General features: G+C 31.7%; 1 protein-coding gene across 2 annotated transcripts in view; it reads right to left on the minus strand.

Moving 5' to 3' along the window:
• LRRTM4 (leucine rich repeat transmembrane neuronal 4) overlaps positions 1 to 21,754 on the minus strand; it is a 636,794-nt gene that overhangs the window by 473,940 nt on the left and 141,100 nt on the right. The window contains exon 3 of one of the 2 annotated variants that reach the window (XM_016122990.2): positions 13,301 to 19,036. The exons of the other annotated variant lie outside the window; for it this stretch is intronic. Within the exon in view, the coding sequence (XP_015978476.1) occupies positions 19,004 to 19,036 (33 nt within the window). The 3' untranslated portion in view covers positions 13,301 to 19,003. Of the gene's footprint in view, positions 1 to 13,300; positions 19,037 to 21,754 lie in introns of those variants that run through there. 2 annotated transcript variants of the gene reach the window in all.

Raw genomic sequence — 21,754 nt, forward strand, 5'->3', positions numbered from 1 at the left:
TTGAAAAACACATCATTTTGGTAGCATTGGTCTGAAATATGATCAAGTCATCATATAAGATTATATCTATATCTACACATAATTACATCTATTTACTTCTACATCTATTTATGCATAGTGAATGATGCTTAAACAGTGTCTTTTATCTAATACTTAATAAATATTTGTTAAATATATGAATGAATAAATTTAAAAAATAAGACAGGTAACAAAATGCAGAATACACACAAACACATGTATAACCTCTTTTACTGCTAGAGTTATAAATAATAGGGCTCTCTCATATACTACCTGGGGTCTGAAAATAGACACAACCTATCTAAGTGTTCAAATGAACATACTTTTTGACCTGGAAATTAAGTTTAACAGTATTATACATGAGAAAAATTGAAAAAATACAAATAAATTCCAATAAAAAGGAAGAGCTTAAAAACTTTCATAAAATCATAGTGAAACCCAATGCAGATCCTAAAATAAAATTGTAGAAACATATATAATGTTAAGTGAAATATAACTAAAAGTTATCAAAGCAAAATGTCAAATTTTAAAGAATATATATATTGGAAAATAAAAAAACAACATTTTAAAAGTTGTTATTTCTGTTCGTGAGATTATAATTTGTTTGATTCTTTTGCTTATATACATCTTAAAATAAATTCAACAAAACTATACTTTGAAATAAACACAGATAAACTATAGGTCAAATAAAATTTAAGAACATAGTTACAAAAACTATACAAAAATAATAACAAATGGAAGACATTAATATAGAAAAGATTATGTTTAAGTAGAACTCATTACATGAATGCAGAGGTAGTTAGATAATAAAAAAAAACTATCAATATAATCTTACATCCACAAATTAATGAGAAAATTAAATGAAAAGGCATTTGATAAAGTACAGCAGCCACTTAAAATAAAAACTCTAAAGGAAACAAAAAGAGAAGACTATTAAAACTGACAGCAAATACAATTATAAATGTCAAACCACTAAAAGCATTTCCAGTAATATGAGAAGGTGGACAGGGATACTGGATAGCTTTATATTTTAAATCAACAGTACTTTTGAGGATCTAGTAAATGCAATGGAAAAGAAAATAACATCAGAAAAGTAGAGATAATGCCCTGGTTGCACTGATATTAGAGTCTAGAGAAAAGCTATTAAAATTAATGATAGAATTTTGTATGTTGGTTGTAAACAAGGCAAATACACTAAAAAATATATATACATATATATGTATGTGTGTGTGTGTGTGTGTGTGTGTGTGTGTGTATATTCCTAGCTCTTCTCTATTCCAGCAATATTTACCTGTGAAAGCAGATGAAAATTTAAAAGATTATTTTAAAAAATCTTCCATTCACAACTACAAAAACACCTAGAAAGTACTTATGAATAAATTTTATAAAAATAGCCAAAAGAAATGGTGAAAAAACTTCTAATTCCCTTTCTGAAGTATATAAATAGAATGTAAAGAAATGGAAAGTGATACTATATTCTTAACCAAAGGCTTATTTCCCCCAAATTTACCATACATTTAAAATAATTATGAAAGCAACCACATGTGACACTTGTTATTACTGACGTTTTTGTTATTGCCGTGGTGGGACAATGGGAGTAGAAATAAGATACGATGACTTCAAGGTTTATAAGAAAGAATAAATACATTAAAAAAGATATTTTTGCTAAAGAAAATGCAAAGAGGGGATATCTTCACCAGATATTATAAAATCTATAAATTTCAACAATAAAATCTCTACGGAAATTGAAAAACATTGCAGTAGAATAAGAAATTAATAAAATTAAAATTTCAATACATACAGGAACATAAGTTTCAAAAGTTGTGTTATCACAACTCAGTAAATGAATAACAGATTATAAATTAATTATTGTTATAATGACAGACAACAAACTGTCTAGAAGAATGTATAATTACATTCATTTACACCACATGAAGTAATAAATTCCAATTATTTCCCTAGAAGAGTTCATACTCTTCAACAATATGAATCTTAATTTAACTCCAAGAACTAAAATTTTTCCCATAGCGAACTTGATTATGTCAAGATGTCAGAGATTAAATTTAGAAGAATTTGAAAAAAGATAATAAATTGAAGTAAATAAATATTTCAATGTTTTTAAAAATTTCTTTGAGTTCTTTGAAATTATATGTAGAATCCATCACTAAGTAAAAAAAATCTGAAATTTAAAATTATGAAAGAAATAAAGATATATTTGAGTATAAAGATAATTTAAAATTTTGTAGAAATACTATACACAAGTTAAAGGTATAAATAATAGAGTTGAACAAGCTTATTTCCACCAGTAAGCAGAGAATTAATAATTATAAAATATTCAAAAAATATAAAAGTTGTTCAGACTCACCAGTACTCAGGAATATGGTGTTTATAAAATTACTTCACCATAGTGAAATAGCACTTTAAGCATAATACTGAATAAAATTTAAAAGGTAAACAACCAAACAAAACCTTTACTGGTAAAAATATATGTTGTTACAGTGCATTCTGAAATCAAGTAGCTCAAATCCATAAAATTCAGAAATACACATCTTCTTTGATAAGATATTTCTAAGTAAATAACAATATTTAATGATATAAATAGGACTATTGAACTATGTTTTACAGTATAATGGTAAAAAACATGAACAAATTGAATTCCCATAGTAGCAGGATGGCTAATGACATTATTATGGTACCTCCGTACCATAGAACATTAAAAAATAAACAGAAGTAAACAAATGATTTGGAAGCATTTCTCTGAGATACATTTGAATGATAAGAACAAGATGTAAAAAATAGTACACTTTTGTGAAAGAGTGACAAACCTTGATATGTATATGTTTATGTGTAATCAATAGCTACTTGGTGGTTCACCTATGTCATGAGGATGCAGGAATCAAGCAAATTAGGAGCAAAAAGATCACACTACCATTAAACGGCAACAGTAAGAAAAAAACATGGAAAATATGTATATAGAACTAAGGAATTCTTTCATGATTGTGCATGTGTGTGGGTGTGTGTAATTTGTTTGTATAAATATTTTTAAAACAAAATACTGTCATGTATCACATAACGGGATACGTTCTGGGGTATATGTCATTACACAGTTTTGTCATGTGGACATCACAGAGTGCACTTACACAAATCTAGATGTTACAGCCTGCTACACACCGAAGCTATATGTATAGCCTGTTGCTCCTCGGCTACGTGCCTGGAGAGCATGTTACTGTATAAAACAACAATTAAATCAAGCATAGGAGAAAACGATGCAATCAAGTGACTGTAAACATCAGATATGTGAGGCTGCTGCTGGTGTTACAGGGAACACTATCTTGTGGTAAACTTTTTAAAAAATATATTTACATATAGGTGGTATACTCTAAAGAGTATACTTTAAAATAACAATAAAAATATAGTAAATACATAAACCAATAATATAGTCCTTTATTATCATTATCAAGTGTATTGTACTACACATAAAATTTGTGCTGTACTTTTACATGACTTGGGAGAGCAGGTTTGTCACACCAGCTTTGCCACAAACACACGTGTAAAACATCTCATTATGATATTAAGACAGCTACATCACTACCTGATGGGACTTCTTCAGTTCCATTATAAGCTTATGGGAACTTCAGAAGGTCTATGACCAAAAAGTTGTTAAAAGCCTCCTGACTGCAATGATTACTAAAAAATGCTTTGAGGAACAGTTGATATTTCTTGTCTGCATTTCTCTGAGTAAACTCCTTGCTTCATTTTGTATGATTTTATTAATGAAGTCATCTTCATCGCATGTTTGAAATACATGACATTATAAGTTAAAATGAGAAATGAAGGATCGAGGTGCATAAGCATGTCATAATTCCTACTGAATCACATTGGCATCAATCGGTGACAAGGGAAGATTCTATTATTACAAGGCAAACTTTTCTTTCCCTCCATTTAGCATTCATGAGAAGCCGTTCACTCTTCTCTTGGTGCTGAGCTTGACATCAGCTTCCATTTTATGGAATAACAGTTTAAGCTATTTGTTTAGTTCTCTCTACCAATGTTTGAATAATAATTGGATTTTAGGAGTAAAGTCATATTACTGATTTGATGTAAAGTCACCAGATGGCCAGAGAAAAATGTATTAGTTGGCTACATTTGACTGTAATGAAGAATAAATCCAAGCTCTCCCCCAGTGATTTAACACATTGAAAGCAGATTACTCTGGCAATTATTAAGTGATCTTCAGCACCCTTGGATCATTTTGTCAACTCCAGGAATTGCAATTAATTCTAGGCATGACCCACTTAATTCAACATACTGACTATCCCAGGAAATTGTTTGGAATGAAGTTATAATCAGATGTTCTCGTTGTTCTAGGTGTTTACATTTGAGGACAGACAGGTTTGTTCTTGATAGATAGAGCTATATTTTACATGAGTTTCTGATTTAAATGTGACAGTATAGGATCCCTTAAGCCTCACAATAATTCTATCTTCCAAACAAAAGTAAGATTTTATTGCAAATTGGCTTGGAAACTCAAGGGTGTTAAGAAGAAAAGAGTTGTTTTTTTTATTGTTCTTTAGTGCAAGTTATTATAAATTCCTTTTCAGTGAAAGTTGACTGATAGAAAAACAAACAGGACCATACAGACTAGGAGACTAATTGCAAGATTTTTAGCAAGAAACCTAATTGGTAACATTAAACCAATCAAAACAAGTAGATCTAATTAATTTTACACATATGTTCTTATGAATAGTTTTAAGTAATTAAAATGTATAACTAATTTTATTCCATGAATTTAAATTGTACAACAGTTAAGCAATGTTAAATGTAGATTAAAAAAATTTTAAATACCAGTACAACACACATGTAAAACAATGGAATTTGAACACTTTTCTTTTAAAAATACTTTTATTTATGTCTCAATATATAGGTTTTGTCATTAGAAAATGCAAAAATTAAAACTAAAGGGCTTAAAGATCACTACATTTTGGCACCTTGAGTTAATAGATGTCAATTTCTAATGCATATTTTTCAAGGCATTATTTTCTTTATTTGCTGCAAAATATAAGATGTATATATTCTTTGCTCTTCAGAGTATATTTTAAACATTTTTTTCATGTTTATAAACTCTACAATGCCATGCTAAAAACTAGTTTTCAGTTTTATGGCTAAATCATAACATATAGAGCCCATTCCTTTTTTTTAGTTATTCGGATAGTTTTGACATTTTCTTTATTTAATACAAACTACAGTGAACATCTTTATACATGTATTTTTTTCTGAATTGTATGTATAGAGATAATAATAACATGATGAAAGAATATAAATATTTATATTTTATTCTATTATATAATTTTACTATTTCTTTTTATCTTTTGAAGTTTGTTTTGGTCTAAGAATAAAGTTTAATTTTTAAACCAAATTTGTTTACCTATTCTAATATAATATTGAAAAATTAACTCCTACTGATAGTAAGTATAATTTTATCATTTATTACTTATACATTTATGTGTACACTTTGTGTACCTGTATTTATGCAAATATATTTGTATATTTAGGCAACATACATGTAAACTTGCATGTGTGCATATACACATATGCACATATATGTAGATAGATAATCCATTGAACAATCCATCCACTTTGGTATTCTGGTTTCCAGTTTGATTTTCTTAACTTATTATAGACTTAAAGTATATTAGTTATGAGACAGAGCAAATTACCCCTCAAACTAAAAAAAAAAAAAAAAGAAAGAGAAAGATTCTAGCCTATATATTCTGCCAAATGTGGTTTATACTCACTTTTCCTAGATTTAAAAATCTTTTTGAAGTTTTAATATAAGTTCTTTAACGCTATAAATAAATTTTTAAAGGATACACAAAGGAATCTGGGAGAAACATGGTGGAGTGAGAGATGTACCAAGATCACTCTCTTTAAAACAACAATAAGCTGAACATCTAAAACTTAACAACAAATACCCAAACTATACACCAACACATCTGAGCGTGGGATCTGTGCATAAGAGCTACCACAGGTCAGAACCCCAGGTGTCGGGCACTAGACCGGGAGAAAGAAAGAAGCTACCCCTTGCAGCTGTTGGAGCTCTCTGTAGGAGGAAAGGGAGAGGAGAAGGCAGGTGATTTCCTTGAACAGCCCTGTCTGGGAAAGTTGTGAATTACACGCAGCCAGCAGCAGGGCCTAGTCATCAGGGCAAAAAGTAGAGAAGTGGGACGACAGAAAAACAAAGTTAATTTTTACTACCGGCAGTTGCAAAACTGAGGCTGATCTTCAGCTCTCAACCCCTAACCCAGAAGGCCCTTCCCCCCATACCCTCCGAGATTGATCACTGCAGAGCCCCAGGGGAATCTGAGCAAACACTGCCAAGACTGTTGTGAACATTGATATGAACTGAAACTGAGGGTAGCGAGCATGATTAAATATCTATCAGAATATCAAAAGACATTTTTAAGGCTTTATATAAAGCAGGGATCCAAGAGGCTTAGACGCTACCTACTGGAAACCAAAAGAAAAGTGCCTTCTTTGCAGGAAGCTAAATAGAGACCTTTATATAATAAATCTTCTTTCTGGAAAAAAAGCAGAATATATTTCCATTAATGCTCAGGGAGAGAAATAATCCAATAAACACCATGAATAAGCAAGATGAAAAGACATCTCAGAAAGAAAGGGAAAAATCTCCAGAAAATAAGCTTACAGATATAGAAATATGCAACTTAAATGACAGAGAATTCAGGATGGTACTTCTGAAAAAACTCAGTGAGTTCCGAAATGAGTCACATCAACAATTTCAGGAACCGAAAAAAACACCTACATGAGCAAAGTAAGGAGAATGAAACCCTCAAAAAGAACAGAATAGATCTTATGGAGATAAACACACTGCAAGAGGTAAAAAAAGAAATAGCAAGCTTGGAAAATAGAGTCTACCAAATGAAGGAAAGGATCAGTCATATTGAAGGCAGAAATCTAGAAATAAGTCAGAAGGAAGGAGAGAGAAATGGAAGAATGAAAAATAATGAAAGAGAAATACAAGAACTAATTGATACCATCAGGAGAAGAAACATAAGAATAATGGGCATTATTGAAGGTGAGGAAAAGGAACAGGGACTAGAAAGCATTTTCAAACAAATAATGGACAAGAATTTCCCAAATTTAAATAATGAGCTGGAGCTTGGAATTCAGGAAGTCAACAGAACACCCAATTATTTCAACCCAAAAAGGCCTTCATCAAACACAGTGTATTAAAGTTATCAAAAATCAACAACAAAGACAGAATTCTCAAGGCAGCCAGGAAGAAGAAAATGGTAATTTATAAAGGAAAACCCATTAGATTATCCTCGAACTTCTCAGTGCAAACCTTACAAGCCAGAAAGGAATGGAATCAAATATTTAAACTATTAAGTGAAAGGAACTACCAGCCTAGAATAGTGCATCCAGCTAAGCTCTCCTTTAGATATGAAGGAGAAATTCAGACCTTTCTAGGCATACAAAAATTGAGGAAATTCTCCACTACGAGGCCTGCACTACGGAAAACACTAAAAGGGATCAGCTCACTTGAAACAAAATGAGAAAAGGAAAGAAAAAAAAAATCACATAGAAGAAAACATAGAAATGAAACTCAAGAATCTTGAACTTAAAGAGGATTTTATGACTTTCACCTCAAAAGTAAGGGAAGTAAAAACAAAAATAAATGAATAGGACTACATCAAACTAAAAAGCTTCTGTTCAACAAAATAAAGCATCAAGGTACAGAGACAACCATCTGAATGGGAAAATATATTTGTAAGCAATGCTTCCAATAAGGGCCTAATATCCAAAGTATACAAAGAACTCATATGACTCAATAACAACTACAAAAAGAAATGATTCAATCAAAAAATGGGCAGATGACCTGAACAGACTCTTCTCCCTAGAGGACATACAAATGGCCAACAAATATTTTTAAAAATGTTCAGCATCATTAACTATTAGAGAAATGCAAATCAATACCAGAATGAGATACCATCTCACACCTGTTAGAATAGCTATAATCAACAGGACAAGTAATAACAAATGTTGGAGAGGATGCAGAGAAAAAGGAACCCTCATACACTCCTGATGGAACTGCAAATTGGTACAGCCACTATGGAAAAAAATATGGAGGTTCCTCAAAAAACAGAATTGACCTACCATATGATCCAGCAATCCGTCTGCTGAGTATTTACCCCAAAGACTTGAAAACCCATATCCAAAAAGATATTTGCACACCAATGTTCATAGCAGCATTATTCACAGAGGCCAGGATGTGGAAGTAACCAAAATGTCCTATGATAGATGATTGGCTAAAGAAGCTGTGGTACATATATACAATGGACTATTACTCAGCCATAAGAAGAAATAAAATACTGCCATTTGCAACAACATGAATGGCCCTTGAGATAATCATGCTAAGTTAAATAAGTTAGAAAAAGTTGAAAATCACATGATATCACTTATATGTGCGATATAAATCTAAAAGCAACAAATGAACAGGCCACACAGAGACCCATGGACATGGACTATAGACTAGTGGTTACCAGAGGGTAAGGAGAGGGAGAGGAGGGGGATTTAGGTTGGGTAAAGGGGGTCAAATATATGGTAGCTGAAGGAAACTGAACTTTGGGTGGTAAACACACAATAAAATATACAAATGTCAAATGATAATGTACACCTGAAAATTATATAATTGTATTAACAAATGCTCTCTCAATAAACTTAATTTTTAAAAAGTTAAAAAATTAAATAAAATAAAGTATACATAAATTGGTCATGTCTGAAGTTTTCTTTCTAGAAATATACAGGCCAGTAGAAATTTGCATAAAAGTAAACAATTTGGGATTTATTTACTCCCTCACAACTTGAGCATTTTCTTTTGTAAATGAGTATGATAATAGTTCCTATGACATCAGGTTACTGCAAGAATTGATGAGATAATTCCTGTGTTATAGGATTGTATCTAGCACATAGCAAGTTTGTAAGATACTATACCTATTGTATGTGAATGCCAAATAACTAAATATGATCAATCTAATACTAATTACCAGTAACTTTATTTATTCATCATTGGGTAAAACAATGTTTTTCATAAAATTGTTATGACGAAATAATTTTAGAAGATGACTTCATTTCTTTCTATACCTCATTTGAATTGTTTTGATTTTTAAAGAAAAAAAGAGAATAACTAGTAAGTAATTGGCACTTGTGCTCTAAACTATTCATCATTTGTTTAGTAATACAGGGATGGAATTTTTGATCATTCTTCTTTCCTCTTCATGAAGGTAAGAAAACTTTTTGAGGTTATCGGCAAGCCTATGATATGGGTAGAGGAAAAGGGAAATACATACAGAGAGCTTTATTTACTTATTTGCCTTGCTAGCTAGAAAATGATAAATTATAAATGACAGATGCTATAGAGATAGATGGATGAATGGGAGGAAAGGAGGAAAGGGGGAAGGGAGGCAAAAAAAATGAGAGAAAGATAGACATAAGACACTAGGAGGAGAGACACAATAATGTTAACGAAATTTAGATTAGGAGTTAGGAAATACATTGACAAGTGGTTCTTAAAGATGTATAAAAATCATTGGAAAAATTTCTTAAGGCACAAATTTCTTGCATATATATCCTAGATATTTTATTCATTGGGTCTGGGGTATAGTCACAGAATTTGCATTTTACTGACCTCCAAGGTGCCGCTGCTACCTTGGTTCAAGGACTACATCTGAGTGTCCTGTTCCAAACTTGTCTCTCACTAATCAACTACATGACTAGGTGAGTTTCCTAGAAGCAAATCTTAAAGCTAGTAGTCATGGGTGAATGAGTGTTTTATTAAAGGAAGTGTTCCCCAGAGACACTGGAAAGGGAATGAAGGAAACAAAATCAGAAATTGGGGGAAAGGACAAGCAATGGTGTGATTTCAAGCAGTCTCAAGTTTTAGCCAATACCACAGGGGTCTTCAAGATATAAATGATCTCTGAAAGAGCTCCAACTTTCTCTTGGTTCTAGGCAAAGGAGCTGCTCTTTCATACTTCTGCACTAGTCAGCCACAAGCTAAAGGTCTCTTAGAAATAGAGATGGATGTATTCCCAGCACTCCATCTTTCTTCGCCAAGCGTCAGTGCCTAGAACATAATCACAGATCCACAGAGAGCAGGATGGTGCATAGATAACAACCACTCTTCTGTCTTCTTTATTGGCCAAGGGCCGTTAAATAGCGTATATTGGTTTTAAGTATACTTGAAGATGAAAATAGAATGAATAAAAACAGTGTGAACAACTGCATACTCTCTCCTAACACTACAGAATGCCCTGCTTCATTGAAATGTACTATTGAATATGAGAAAAAATGATCATCTCAAGAATGGGTTCTGTAGTACAAATACCCAAATAAATACCTAATAACTTGCTTCTAATGTTCTAATGTTCACTATGCTATAGTCTAAGAAATAAAATGAAACTGCCATTTATTATACCATATGTATTTATAGGTAAACGATGTAGGATAGCATCTTTGAGAAATCTTCCCCAACTAAGTCTAGTTCATATCAAAATAGTCACAATTGTGATAATGTTTCTGAAACTAATCATGAAAATTATAATATCAATCTTTCCTTCTTTCATAATTTACACAGGACAATAGAGTAAATGTTGAATGTTTTGATTTCTGTTTCCAGACTCCCTTGGAAGGTTTCTTTGAGAATTACCAAAGTATCAGTGTTGAAAGTTACCTGCTTCACCAAAAGGATTCATTCAGTTGTTTTTAATTCCTTGCACAACCACAGATTTTTATATTAATAAGACTCTCATTTTATATGACACATATTCAAAAAAGGACAAAAAATCATACATTGTTTTTCTCATTATCAAAGTGATCAACCAAGAGGCATAAACATGTATGTATGTATGTATGTATGTATATATGTATGTATATACCAGTAAAGATACAGAACCTATATATTAAAGATTTTATTCAGAGCAACAGAACCATAGCCGCATTTTAATAATATTTAGTAGATGCTAGCTAGCTTTCATTGTGGTTTGAAAGATATTATAAAGGACATTAGACAAGTTCTGGAAGTTCCCAAATTATTCTAGGCTTGAGGGTGCAAAAATCTCTACTTTAGTGTGATGGCAGCAGGATTTCAACAAAAGGCATAAACAATTCAAAGGAAAATAATAACTGAAATCATAGGATGAAACTAAGTGGAGAGAGCTTCAAAGATCACTGATGTTCTGAACCTTAGACACTGGGAGAAATTATTTCTATAAATTAGAGTAGCATAAAAAATCACATAAAAGGTGAAACAATTAAAAGACAGTGTCATCACAGCAAACTTGGAAACTTGACCAAAATTTACATAAATTGAAGATAAAGACGACATGATTTATTGTTTTAAAGAGCACTGCCCCTTAAAAAAAATCTCAATTTTTAATGAGTATAACATTAATACACACACATACACACACACCATTTTAAAAGTAATGAATGTTCATTATAGGAACTTAAACAAGGATAGGGTGAAAAATAAAAGGGCACCACACGGAGGAACTGTTATTATTTTAACGTACTTCCTCTCTAGATTTTTTCTATGCTAATGAATTGTGTGCTTGAATATATAATATTTTAGACAAAATTAGAAATGTACTTTATATACTGATTTAGAATCATGTTTCCCCACTTAATATGTGTTGAAATAATTTCCTTAACCTTTCCCTTAAAACATGTTTTATGTCAGGAAAAATTTCTATGCTGTGGTTGTTTATAGTTTTTAATAGTATTCGTTTCTATATATAATTTTTCTACATCTTTGAATATTTTTAAATGAGATTATTACAATGTTAAATAATGTGAAGTTATAATAATGTACATTGGCAAACCTCATTTCTGAGAGATTTTTCTTACATATAAACCCAACAATGAGATTATCATTTACCTTATGGATTTAGTAACATTTTAAAACTATTTTGCGAATTTTGCCAATTTTCTTTAAAAATGTCTTTCATTATTATAAGGATACAAAATTTAATACATACTTTGCCTAATAAATAATCTATTTTGTATGTGTGAATTATCTCTCTTGATATTTTGTTTCTTCTTTTAGGTAGTTCAACATTTTCTTAATGATAATGAAAGCATTTTATATCTTATATAATAAATTTCATATCTTGTATAATAAATGTATCAAATTTTTTATTGTTTTGTGTTTGAACTTGGTCATAAATCCTTCACAGCCTAAAATCAGATAATTATACAACTTGGTTTCTAATTATTTTATATTCTTGTTTCTGAACTTTGACCTTTTAATTTAATTAAATCATTTTGTCTATGGTGAGGCAGAGTTCTTGTATTTTTTCCCCCTCCTAATCTAGTAAAATTATTAAATAAAATACTTGATATAATCTAGCATCTCCTAGCTTATATAAAATTACATATATAAAATTCTTGCAAATTTTAGGGTCTCTTTTCAGTTTTCCTTTATATTTTTTATCAATACCACATTATGTTAACCATTACAATAAAAAAGCACCTCATATTCCTCTAATTACCCTTCTCTAATTCTTTTAATTAGAAAAAGTGTGAAGATTTTTACCACATACTATGCTTAGTTCTTAAAAAAATATATTGCCGTAAATTATATTTTCATTAAGAAGGTTTTTCAATTTCTCTGCAAACTAATAGCAACATGGTAGTGGAAAACAGATTTTGCATCACACATCTTTCACAGACTGAAGTTTAAATCCTGAATGTACCACTCTAGATAACTGCAGTAAGCCTTATTTTTCAACTATAAAATAGGAGCAGTCATACTTCCCTCAAATGATGGCTGTGCAAATTAAGAGACAGAGAGATGAGATGGGCAAAGTATCTGGTACATAATATTAGCTTTATACATTCCCTTGTTCTTCTACTCTTCAGAGTAAACTAACTTGAAATATATCATGGCCAATTTAAGTTAATTAAAGAAGACATTACTGAGAGTGAAATGTTTTATAAGCGCTTAGGTGCTATAATAGAACCTGAATTATTCTCTGCATTTTTATTTATTTTATTTTTTAATTTTTATTATGGTGACATTGGTTAATTAAATCCAGTAAGTTTCAGGTGAAAATTCAACAGTAAGGCGTACACACACACACACACACACACACATCCATTGCATTGTGTGTGTTCACTGCCCATAGTTAGGTTTTTTTCTGTCACCACATATTTGACCCCTTTTATCTCATCTACCTTCCTCCTCTCCACTTCTGGTAACCACTAGTTCATGGGTCTCTGCTAGTTTGTCCTGTTCGTTTGTTATATCCTACATCCTCTGCATCTTAAAAAATAAAAATAAAAAAAAGCAAGATACATGTTTTCATATGTGACATATCTGAGATGGAAATGAAGTGATGTATAATGGTGTTATAACAACATAAAATTTATCCTTAAATGCCAATTATTCTATTTACTAATTTACTTACCTGATATAAATTAAGTACCAAAAATAAATAGTGCTGTAATTACTGGATTAATAAACTACGCCAGCAAAGTTAAATGACTTCTCCAACATTTCTTTGCTAAGAATAGCAGAATAGAACTAAGAATTTAAATTTAATCTCTATAATAGTTCAAAGCATTGTGATATAACTGAATAGAATTGAGTGAAATTCAGCAAATAAATTGGACTGTTAACTTCTACAGTCAATAGTCATTAATCTCTGCAGGATACTCTTGTTCTATTACCTATTTTTTAAAGTTGTATCAAAGTTTCTTATACTAATATTCTCCCAATCTATTAATTATCTTACATCAATATGTAAGAATCCATCACATGTGCCACCATTTTCATCATAATGTCACATTTGGGCTTAACTTTCTTGTTTAGTTACCCATCTTTTGTCCCATGTTGGGGTAAATCAAACCATTTAGTGTCTTCATTTCTCTGGTCTTGGACTACTGACTGAACGTACAAGAAAAAATCTCACAGTTTTGTGACATTCTCATGAAATATCCAACTTCATCCAGATTCTAAACTCTGCCAGATCCTCCTCAATATGCTCTTGGTTAGTTCTTTATGAACTCCTTCAGGAACTCTTCTAAATATTGATGTCTTTTCTCAAAGCCCATATGGCTCACTCCCTCCCTACTCTCAGCAAATGGTCTTTCTTCCTTCAATGAAAAAAATTTAAAAACGTAATCAGGTAAGAACTTTGTAAACCTCCTGTTGCCACCGGCAAATGGATCAAGCTCCATGCGTTATTCCATCCTTCTATCCCATTTCAGTCAAAGAAGTTTCCTCTTTAAAGTAAAATTCACCCCTTTCTCTTTTCCTGTTACTCTGAGACATGGTGCTATTTTAATTATCTTTATTTTCTCAATTCTCACTCTTTTCCTTTTCTTATTTCTTTACAGAGAGAGAAATCATAATGCTCAATTTATCTCATCTTAAAAGAAAATATTCCCTCAAATCTACTTCTTCTTCTAACTATAGTTTTATATACTCTCTTCACAGCTAAACCACTTGAAAGAATAGAAGACATATCATTTATCTTTTCAGCAAACTAATTATGCCTGATATATCTTTAAACTATCCATTAAACTAACTATAAAAGATGAACACAAACAAACAAAATTGAGATTCACTGTGTAAACTTAAGATTGGTCACAGAAGTCAAAATCTGGCTGTCATTTTAGGATCACTCCACTCCAACATTGAATATTTTACCTTTTTAATATTTCTTAAACCCACTCCCTTTCTCAATTTCTATTGCTATAGCCATTGGTATTTTACAGATAAGAAAAATGAGGCCCAGAAAGTTACTTAAATTGCTAAAAGTAGCATTTTCTGGATTTCATTCTAGGCAGTCCATAATCTGGCCCCGCAGTCCATAGTCTTAGCCATCATGTCCATCTGCCTCTTACCTACGCTCAGCATTTCCTAGTGAGAAGAAGGTGTAGTATATTAGATTGGTCTTCCTATGTAAAGTAAGTATACACAGAATTTAGATTCATACTACTCTGAGAACACATAAACCTATTAGAGACCAAACCAACATTTCTAATATAACTTTGAGGGAGAAACTAGTTGGTTTGAAATATAAGAGCTAGAGACAGACTATTAAAGAAGGTGTAGCTCTGATAAAAGATTGATATTATTATGGTCCAAGTTACTTCAATCTGTCTAGATGCCATCCTAAAAGTGAACTGATTCCTCCTCCTTCCCCATGAAAAGTAATATGGGGACTTGCCTAATTCCTCTGTCATTCTAGAAATAAGAAGGATAATATAACTGGTTCTGCTTTGCTTTCAGAGTCATAAGAAAAATATTATTACTACTGCTTACTTTATAAAAAAACATTTTGTTCAAAACAACTAAATAAATGAGTCTTGTTTTTTAAAGGTCTAATTTACAGGTTTCTTAAGATGAAACAGGCCAGTAAGATAAGGAGAACTAAAACAGTCAGTCTGTAAACAACTCAAGCTGGCCCACAGTCAATATTAGCATTTTAAAAATGTAAATGATAATGTGTTTTAATTTAATTTTAATGTATAGTTGTTTGTATTCAACAAAGGATCTTTATAAGAATTCATATGGATTCTATTATCGCCCACCATTTTACAGATGCAAAAATTGAGGTACTAGGTCACTAACTTGTCCAAGGTCAACAAGTAGTAAGTGGCAAAGAAGAGTTATGAAGCCAGGCAGATTGTCCTGAGATTTCAGGTTCTTAAACACAATTCTATTTTGTCCTTTTAGAATTTATACTACATTCATAATTAAAATTCACAGTAAACTTTGCCATAGTTTATAATAAAAAATTACATTATTCCTCCAAAATTTTACATTATGTATTTGTCATGGGCTATCCACATATTTATAGTCCCCATGATTGAATATTAAATATAAGCAAATGGGAGTCAAGGAAGAAAAGGAATGAAAATGAAAAGTGTAGGAAAGCAGAAGAAAATGAAAAATGTGGCTCTAAGAACAGAGCTTATTACCCTGAACTGACATAGACTCTATCCAACATTGTCTCAAATGACAGAAGCAAGACGGAATCGAACAAAGCCAAGTATTATGACTGTCATCTCACTGAGCAGAAGTAGGGGTGGTAATTTCCCTTTTGCCCTTTAAGCAATCAGAGCCATGTACAATTTCATGAATTTCATGTCTTGCCATCTTGATATGATTTGCTGAGCTTTGCATTCAAACCTAAATTTCATTCTGATTCAGAATTGTGACATAAATAGTACATGACTAATGAATATGCTTTTCAAAATGCTGTCTCATTAACATTGTCCTCCATAAAAGTATGTGTGTGGGGGAATTCACCATAAATAATCGCAAAGCCTATGTGTAGACCACAGCTCTAACTGAACACAGAATACATATATAAAATTAATCCCCTCTTTTCAAGAAGGTATTAAGAGGAAAGCTTTTGAATTAAAATACACACACACATGTGTGTGTGTGCGTGTGTGTGTATAATTCTTTTAAATTCTCAAATGAAAAGAACCCCTTTAAAATAATTGAACTATAGTATTTCTTGGTATAATGGAAAGCCTCAATTACAAGTGATGAATAATTCCACATAAGATTGACATATTTACCACGATTACAAAATTACTAAAGATAAAGTTACATATGTTTCCTTTAAACACATATAAATTTCAGTTTCAAAAGGGAATTTCAGTTGATAAAGTCTCTCTCATAAACCAAACATTTAAAAGCAGAGAATGCCATGGACAAAAAAAAAGAAAAAAAGAAAAAAAAGAAAAAGTTTTTTTTTTTTATTTATTTTTTTACCAATATGTTTTCACAAACATTTGCATTCAACTTTAGCATACCGCCACATTGTAGCAGAATGAGTGGCTTCTATTCATCACACATTTTGTTTAAAATTCCTCTAAAAACTGAGTCTTCAAACTCACTGCTTTGTATAGGGGCTGTATTTGGAGAAAGCTGCAAAATTGATTCCATTTTAAAGGACTTGGAGAATTATAGAAAATTGTAGATTTAGGTTCAAACAAGAAATGAGTTATGAGCAGAGGACTAAATGTTCACTTACAGACAAAACCTCTGCCTAGATATATTTTAAAGAGACATCTCTCTTAACAGTCTAGCAAATGTAATGAAATCAGAGACACCTCTCTCTGAATTTATAGATTCATCTGAATTCCTATTGTGCCTCTGTAATTCCCATCATGCCCTTTCACTCCCTCCTTTTGCTATATCCTCCATCTCCCGGCAGTTTTCATCAACCTCAGTGAGTCAATAGCCTCTAATGCAGCATCTACCCCCAGAAGAAAGACAGCAGTTGAACTAAATCCATTCCAATAAATAACTGTCTTAACAGTAAGGCAGGCATACAAAATGAGCTTAGAGATCATAGAATCACCATTATAACCAAAATCACTTCTATTATTCCTGTTATTATCATTGTTGTAGTAATTTCTGTGTGGGAAAATCACTGCTTTTAGATTCACCAGAGTAGAACAAATTCTCAATAATCACATAATCCTACCTCTTAGCAGATAAACAAACAACATTTATTTAAATCACACTTTTAAACTAACACTGATGTTTTCAGTGAAAGGGATTTCACTTTCATGTATTTTACCCAGTTTTTCAGAGACTAAAACTCTACCTCTATTTTCAGATTAAAAGGTGAATATCAACGAGGTGTTAAATGAATGAATGAATAAATGAATGACATCTTCTCTTTCTACAGGTAGACTCTATATCTATATTTTCACTCTTACACATTAAAAATAAGTGGAATTTACCAAGAACATGTTTACTGAATATTAATGTTCTCAGAGAAAAGCTAGAGTCAATAAAAAAAAAAAGTCTTGTTACCACATAATTATTCTTCATTTACCACAAACTTCAGGCCCATCTCCAGAATATAATGCTTAATTATATTCCTATAAGTCTGTGGTCCAGCTCTGTGAAACATCTAGCATTTTTTAATTACATAAAATAAATTATGAATAAATTAAGGAATTATTCAGTAATCAAACAACTGAAGAAAATCCATGATTTTCTCTTGGCACAGATTTTTTTTTTTTCATAAAGTTTAGTAATTCAAGTTTTGGAAAGTCTCTAAAAATATTGTAAGACCTCCATCTAAACAGAGGGAAGGTAAATTATATGAATGTGCTTGATTTACTTATTCATATAAATATCACCTATTAATAGATATGCATAAAACGTGTTAGAATGTTGGGATTCTGGATGTTTTTATTTACATCTTTTTTTCTCTACATAATAATTTTTAAAATCTAAACAATAAATCCCTACTTATTGATGAAACAACCTAAATACATATTCATATACATGAAATAAAAAGTGCTAGATTGATTGATATATCTCTTTGAAAATTAAGTCAAAAATAAATATGATTTTCCTCTTCATAGCCAATTTTACTAAAAGTATCATTCATAATTCCTACCTCCCCCTCACACAGTCACCCAATCCAATCTGGCTTCTTAAACTGTCCTCTGCCACACTTCTCAGCAATGTCACCAGGTCTAATGGTCATTTCATGGTATTCAGCTTATTTAAATTCTTAGTTGAATTCATCTCAGTTGACCATTTCTGCTTCCTTGAAATGTGCTTTTCCATGGCTTCCAAGACATATCCTGTCCTTCTCTTTCTCTAGTTATTCTTTCTCTGCTTTTGCAGCTATTTTACCTTCTTTCCAGTCATCAACTATTCAGGTTTCTCAAGGCTCATTTTCAGTTGCCTTCCTTTATATTCTCACCCTGAATTATCTCATTTCTATTTCAAATTTCGTTTTCCACTATATGCAGATGACTCTCAAACAGATATCTCTAGCCCTGACCAATTCTAAAGACTCCAAGAAATTACATTAACTTTCTATCTCACATATCTACTTGAGTTTCTCAAAGGCCAAAAATTAATCTATAATTCCTCTTACCTCTCTCAAACCCTGTCCACTTCCAGTGTCCCTTATCTCAGTGAAAAGTACCACCATCCATGCAGCTGTATGAGACACAGAAACATCATTAATGTTAATCTCATACTCTTCTACAATAACCAATATCCTCTCCAGACTCAAGAATTGTCATCACCAGTAACATTTTTGTACATCAATATCTATCTCCATCAACATCCTAGGTCAAGTTACTATTATCTCTGCTCCAGATACTGCATTAGCCACTTAACTTCCTCCCCCTCCCATCTGTCTTTCCCAACTACAATCAAAACAACCTTTTAAAAATCACAAATCAAGTCACATTACTATCTCTTTCTCTTCCTCATCATTAATAAATTCTAATTGCTCTTATTTGAAGATAAAATTATTTTTCAACTCTCAGCTAAAGAGGTACTTCTGCAGAGAAGCCTTCCTATACTCCTGAAGTAGGTCAACGGCCCTCTCTACTCCCGCATAGGTTTCCACGGCACTCCCACTTGTTGGTGTCATTCTGTGATTTTTTTTGTGTCACCTACTAGACCATAAGCTACATCAAAACGGGAGCTTGTCTATTGTTGCTCATGATTACAACTCCAGCCACTACCATGAGAATGCATGTATAAGACAAAGATTAATTATGAATAAATATTTTGTTTCATACTTGGGTTAGTAATTTGTTTTAAATTGAATAACTTGCCTAAAAGACTTCTGAACAGAGCACATCTCATGTGAAATTGTGGAGTAAGCAGAGATTGTTAATACATCTGCTCTTTCCCATCCAATTTGGGCAATTCCCTCACCTTTGGAAACTCAGTGATTTCCAGTACAGTGTTCAGACAGGTCTACTCCTGAGCAAAGGATATTTCTATTTCCAGGTTTCTAAAGAAGAGGGGCAATTACAGAAAATATAAAACTGCAGGATTGAATAATATAAGATGATAGGTAAGAGAGCTGTTACTTTACAGGTCTAGTTTATGTGAAGTTCATTTACACATTCAATAAACAATTATAGATTACCTCATACTAACAGTTTCCATTTGTTGAATGTAAGATTTTATAGCTGCAGTGTCCGACATAGTAGCCACTAACCACAAATGGTTATTAACATCTAAATTAATTGATATCAAATATTATTTCCTTGGTTGCAATAGCTACACTTTAGATGATCTTTTCTATTACCCACTGTACAATATTGTTCTATCACCTGTGTTTTAATTCATAAGCTCTGTAGATAGAAAACATCTGCCTTAACCTAGACTTGTCTCCTGATATATGTGCTACCGGTGTTGGTTTAGAAAAACAAGTTTTCTATTGTATGATCCTGCCACTATTTACTATCTCCTTTACCAAGGAACGAGCATGGGTATGTGCCCAATCTAAGGAAACTTGTCTTTTCTTAAAGAATTTGGATAGAAGGAAAGAAGGATTATTTTCCCTCTAAGTAACTCATTTATCTCTACCATGTGTTTTGGAGAATAAGAGAAACTGCATTCCAAAAAAAAAAAAAAAAAAAATGGCAGATGTGCTATCAACCAGTTATAAGAAGGAAAATGAAAATCATGGTAGTATTCACGTACAGTCTTGTTTTGAGTCCTTTATTTACCCTTGCCTTTAGAATACTATGACCTACCCTTGAATCCTTAAACATAAGCTACCTTTTAAATATATATATATATATATTAGCTTGAATAGCTTTTATTTAATCCTCATAATAAATCATGAGCTGTATTTTAGTATTTCTATTTACAGATGAGATGTTGGTTCAATGAGTTCAATAAAAGTAATAGAGCCCAAATTCAAATCGATATGGGTTATGTGAATTGAAAACATGTCATTTCTATTATGCTATAATATTTTCAAGGTACAAGTCTCTGTGATAGAAGCTAAGGATAAATAAATAAGTCATCGCCCTAGGTTAATTACATTTTTATTACATGTGGCTCAAGGTATAGGAAAAGGAAAGAGATTAAAAATATTGAGGTAGGGCTATGTGCTTCTTATAAGGAAATCCCAGAAAAAGACTAGGCTGAGGTCATCCCCATACTTTTTTTTTTAATTTAACATTTAAAAATTTTTAATTACAGTGGACATTCAATATTATATTAGTCTCAAGTGTACAACATAGTGTTTAGGCATTTACATAACTTACAAAATGATCACCCCAATAAGTCTAGTACTCATCTGACACCATACACAGTTAATTGCAATATCATTAACTATTTTCCTTATGTTGGACTATACGTCCCGATGATTGTTTTCATAAATGGTAATTTACATTTCTTAATCTCCAAACTTTTCTGATCAATGCAAGCAAGTTGTCAGGAGAGTTGAGCAGATTGAAATTGAGGAATCCACAGAGACTGTGATCAGATATGAGGTTCAATAATTACTTAAAAATAGTTAATGTACATGGCATTTCCAGAAAAATATTTTCCCCACTAATGCTAATCTAAACTCAGGCCTAAGTTTGGCTTGAGAAAGTAAGGGGGATATCAGAAAATGGAAACAAATCCTGATATAAGATTGTAGGTTTATAACTCATCAAGTTACTAAGACTAAGTATAACAACTACTGCCGCTAGATATGCTACTTCCTGAAACATCAAACTTTTGTAAGGTTGATTTGACAGTAATCTTTATGCTACTAATTTTTGGGAAAATAGCATTGTTTTTTTCTCCAGTGCTTCATTTTCAAACTATACATGAGAGGATGTTTATGTGGCTGCTGAACAAAAATGGAAAATAAAAACTGGTTTGATTTGTTTTTGAAGTTTAGAAATATGACTA

This window comes from Rousettus aegyptiacus, unplaced genomic scaffold (assembly GCF_014176215.1).
Source record: "Rousettus aegyptiacus isolate mRouAeg1 unplaced genomic scaffold, mRouAeg1.p scaffold_m13_p_7, whole genome shotgun sequence".
Classification (NCBI taxonomy): Eukaryota; Metazoa; Chordata; class Mammalia; order Chiroptera; family Pteropodidae; genus Rousettus; species Rousettus aegyptiacus.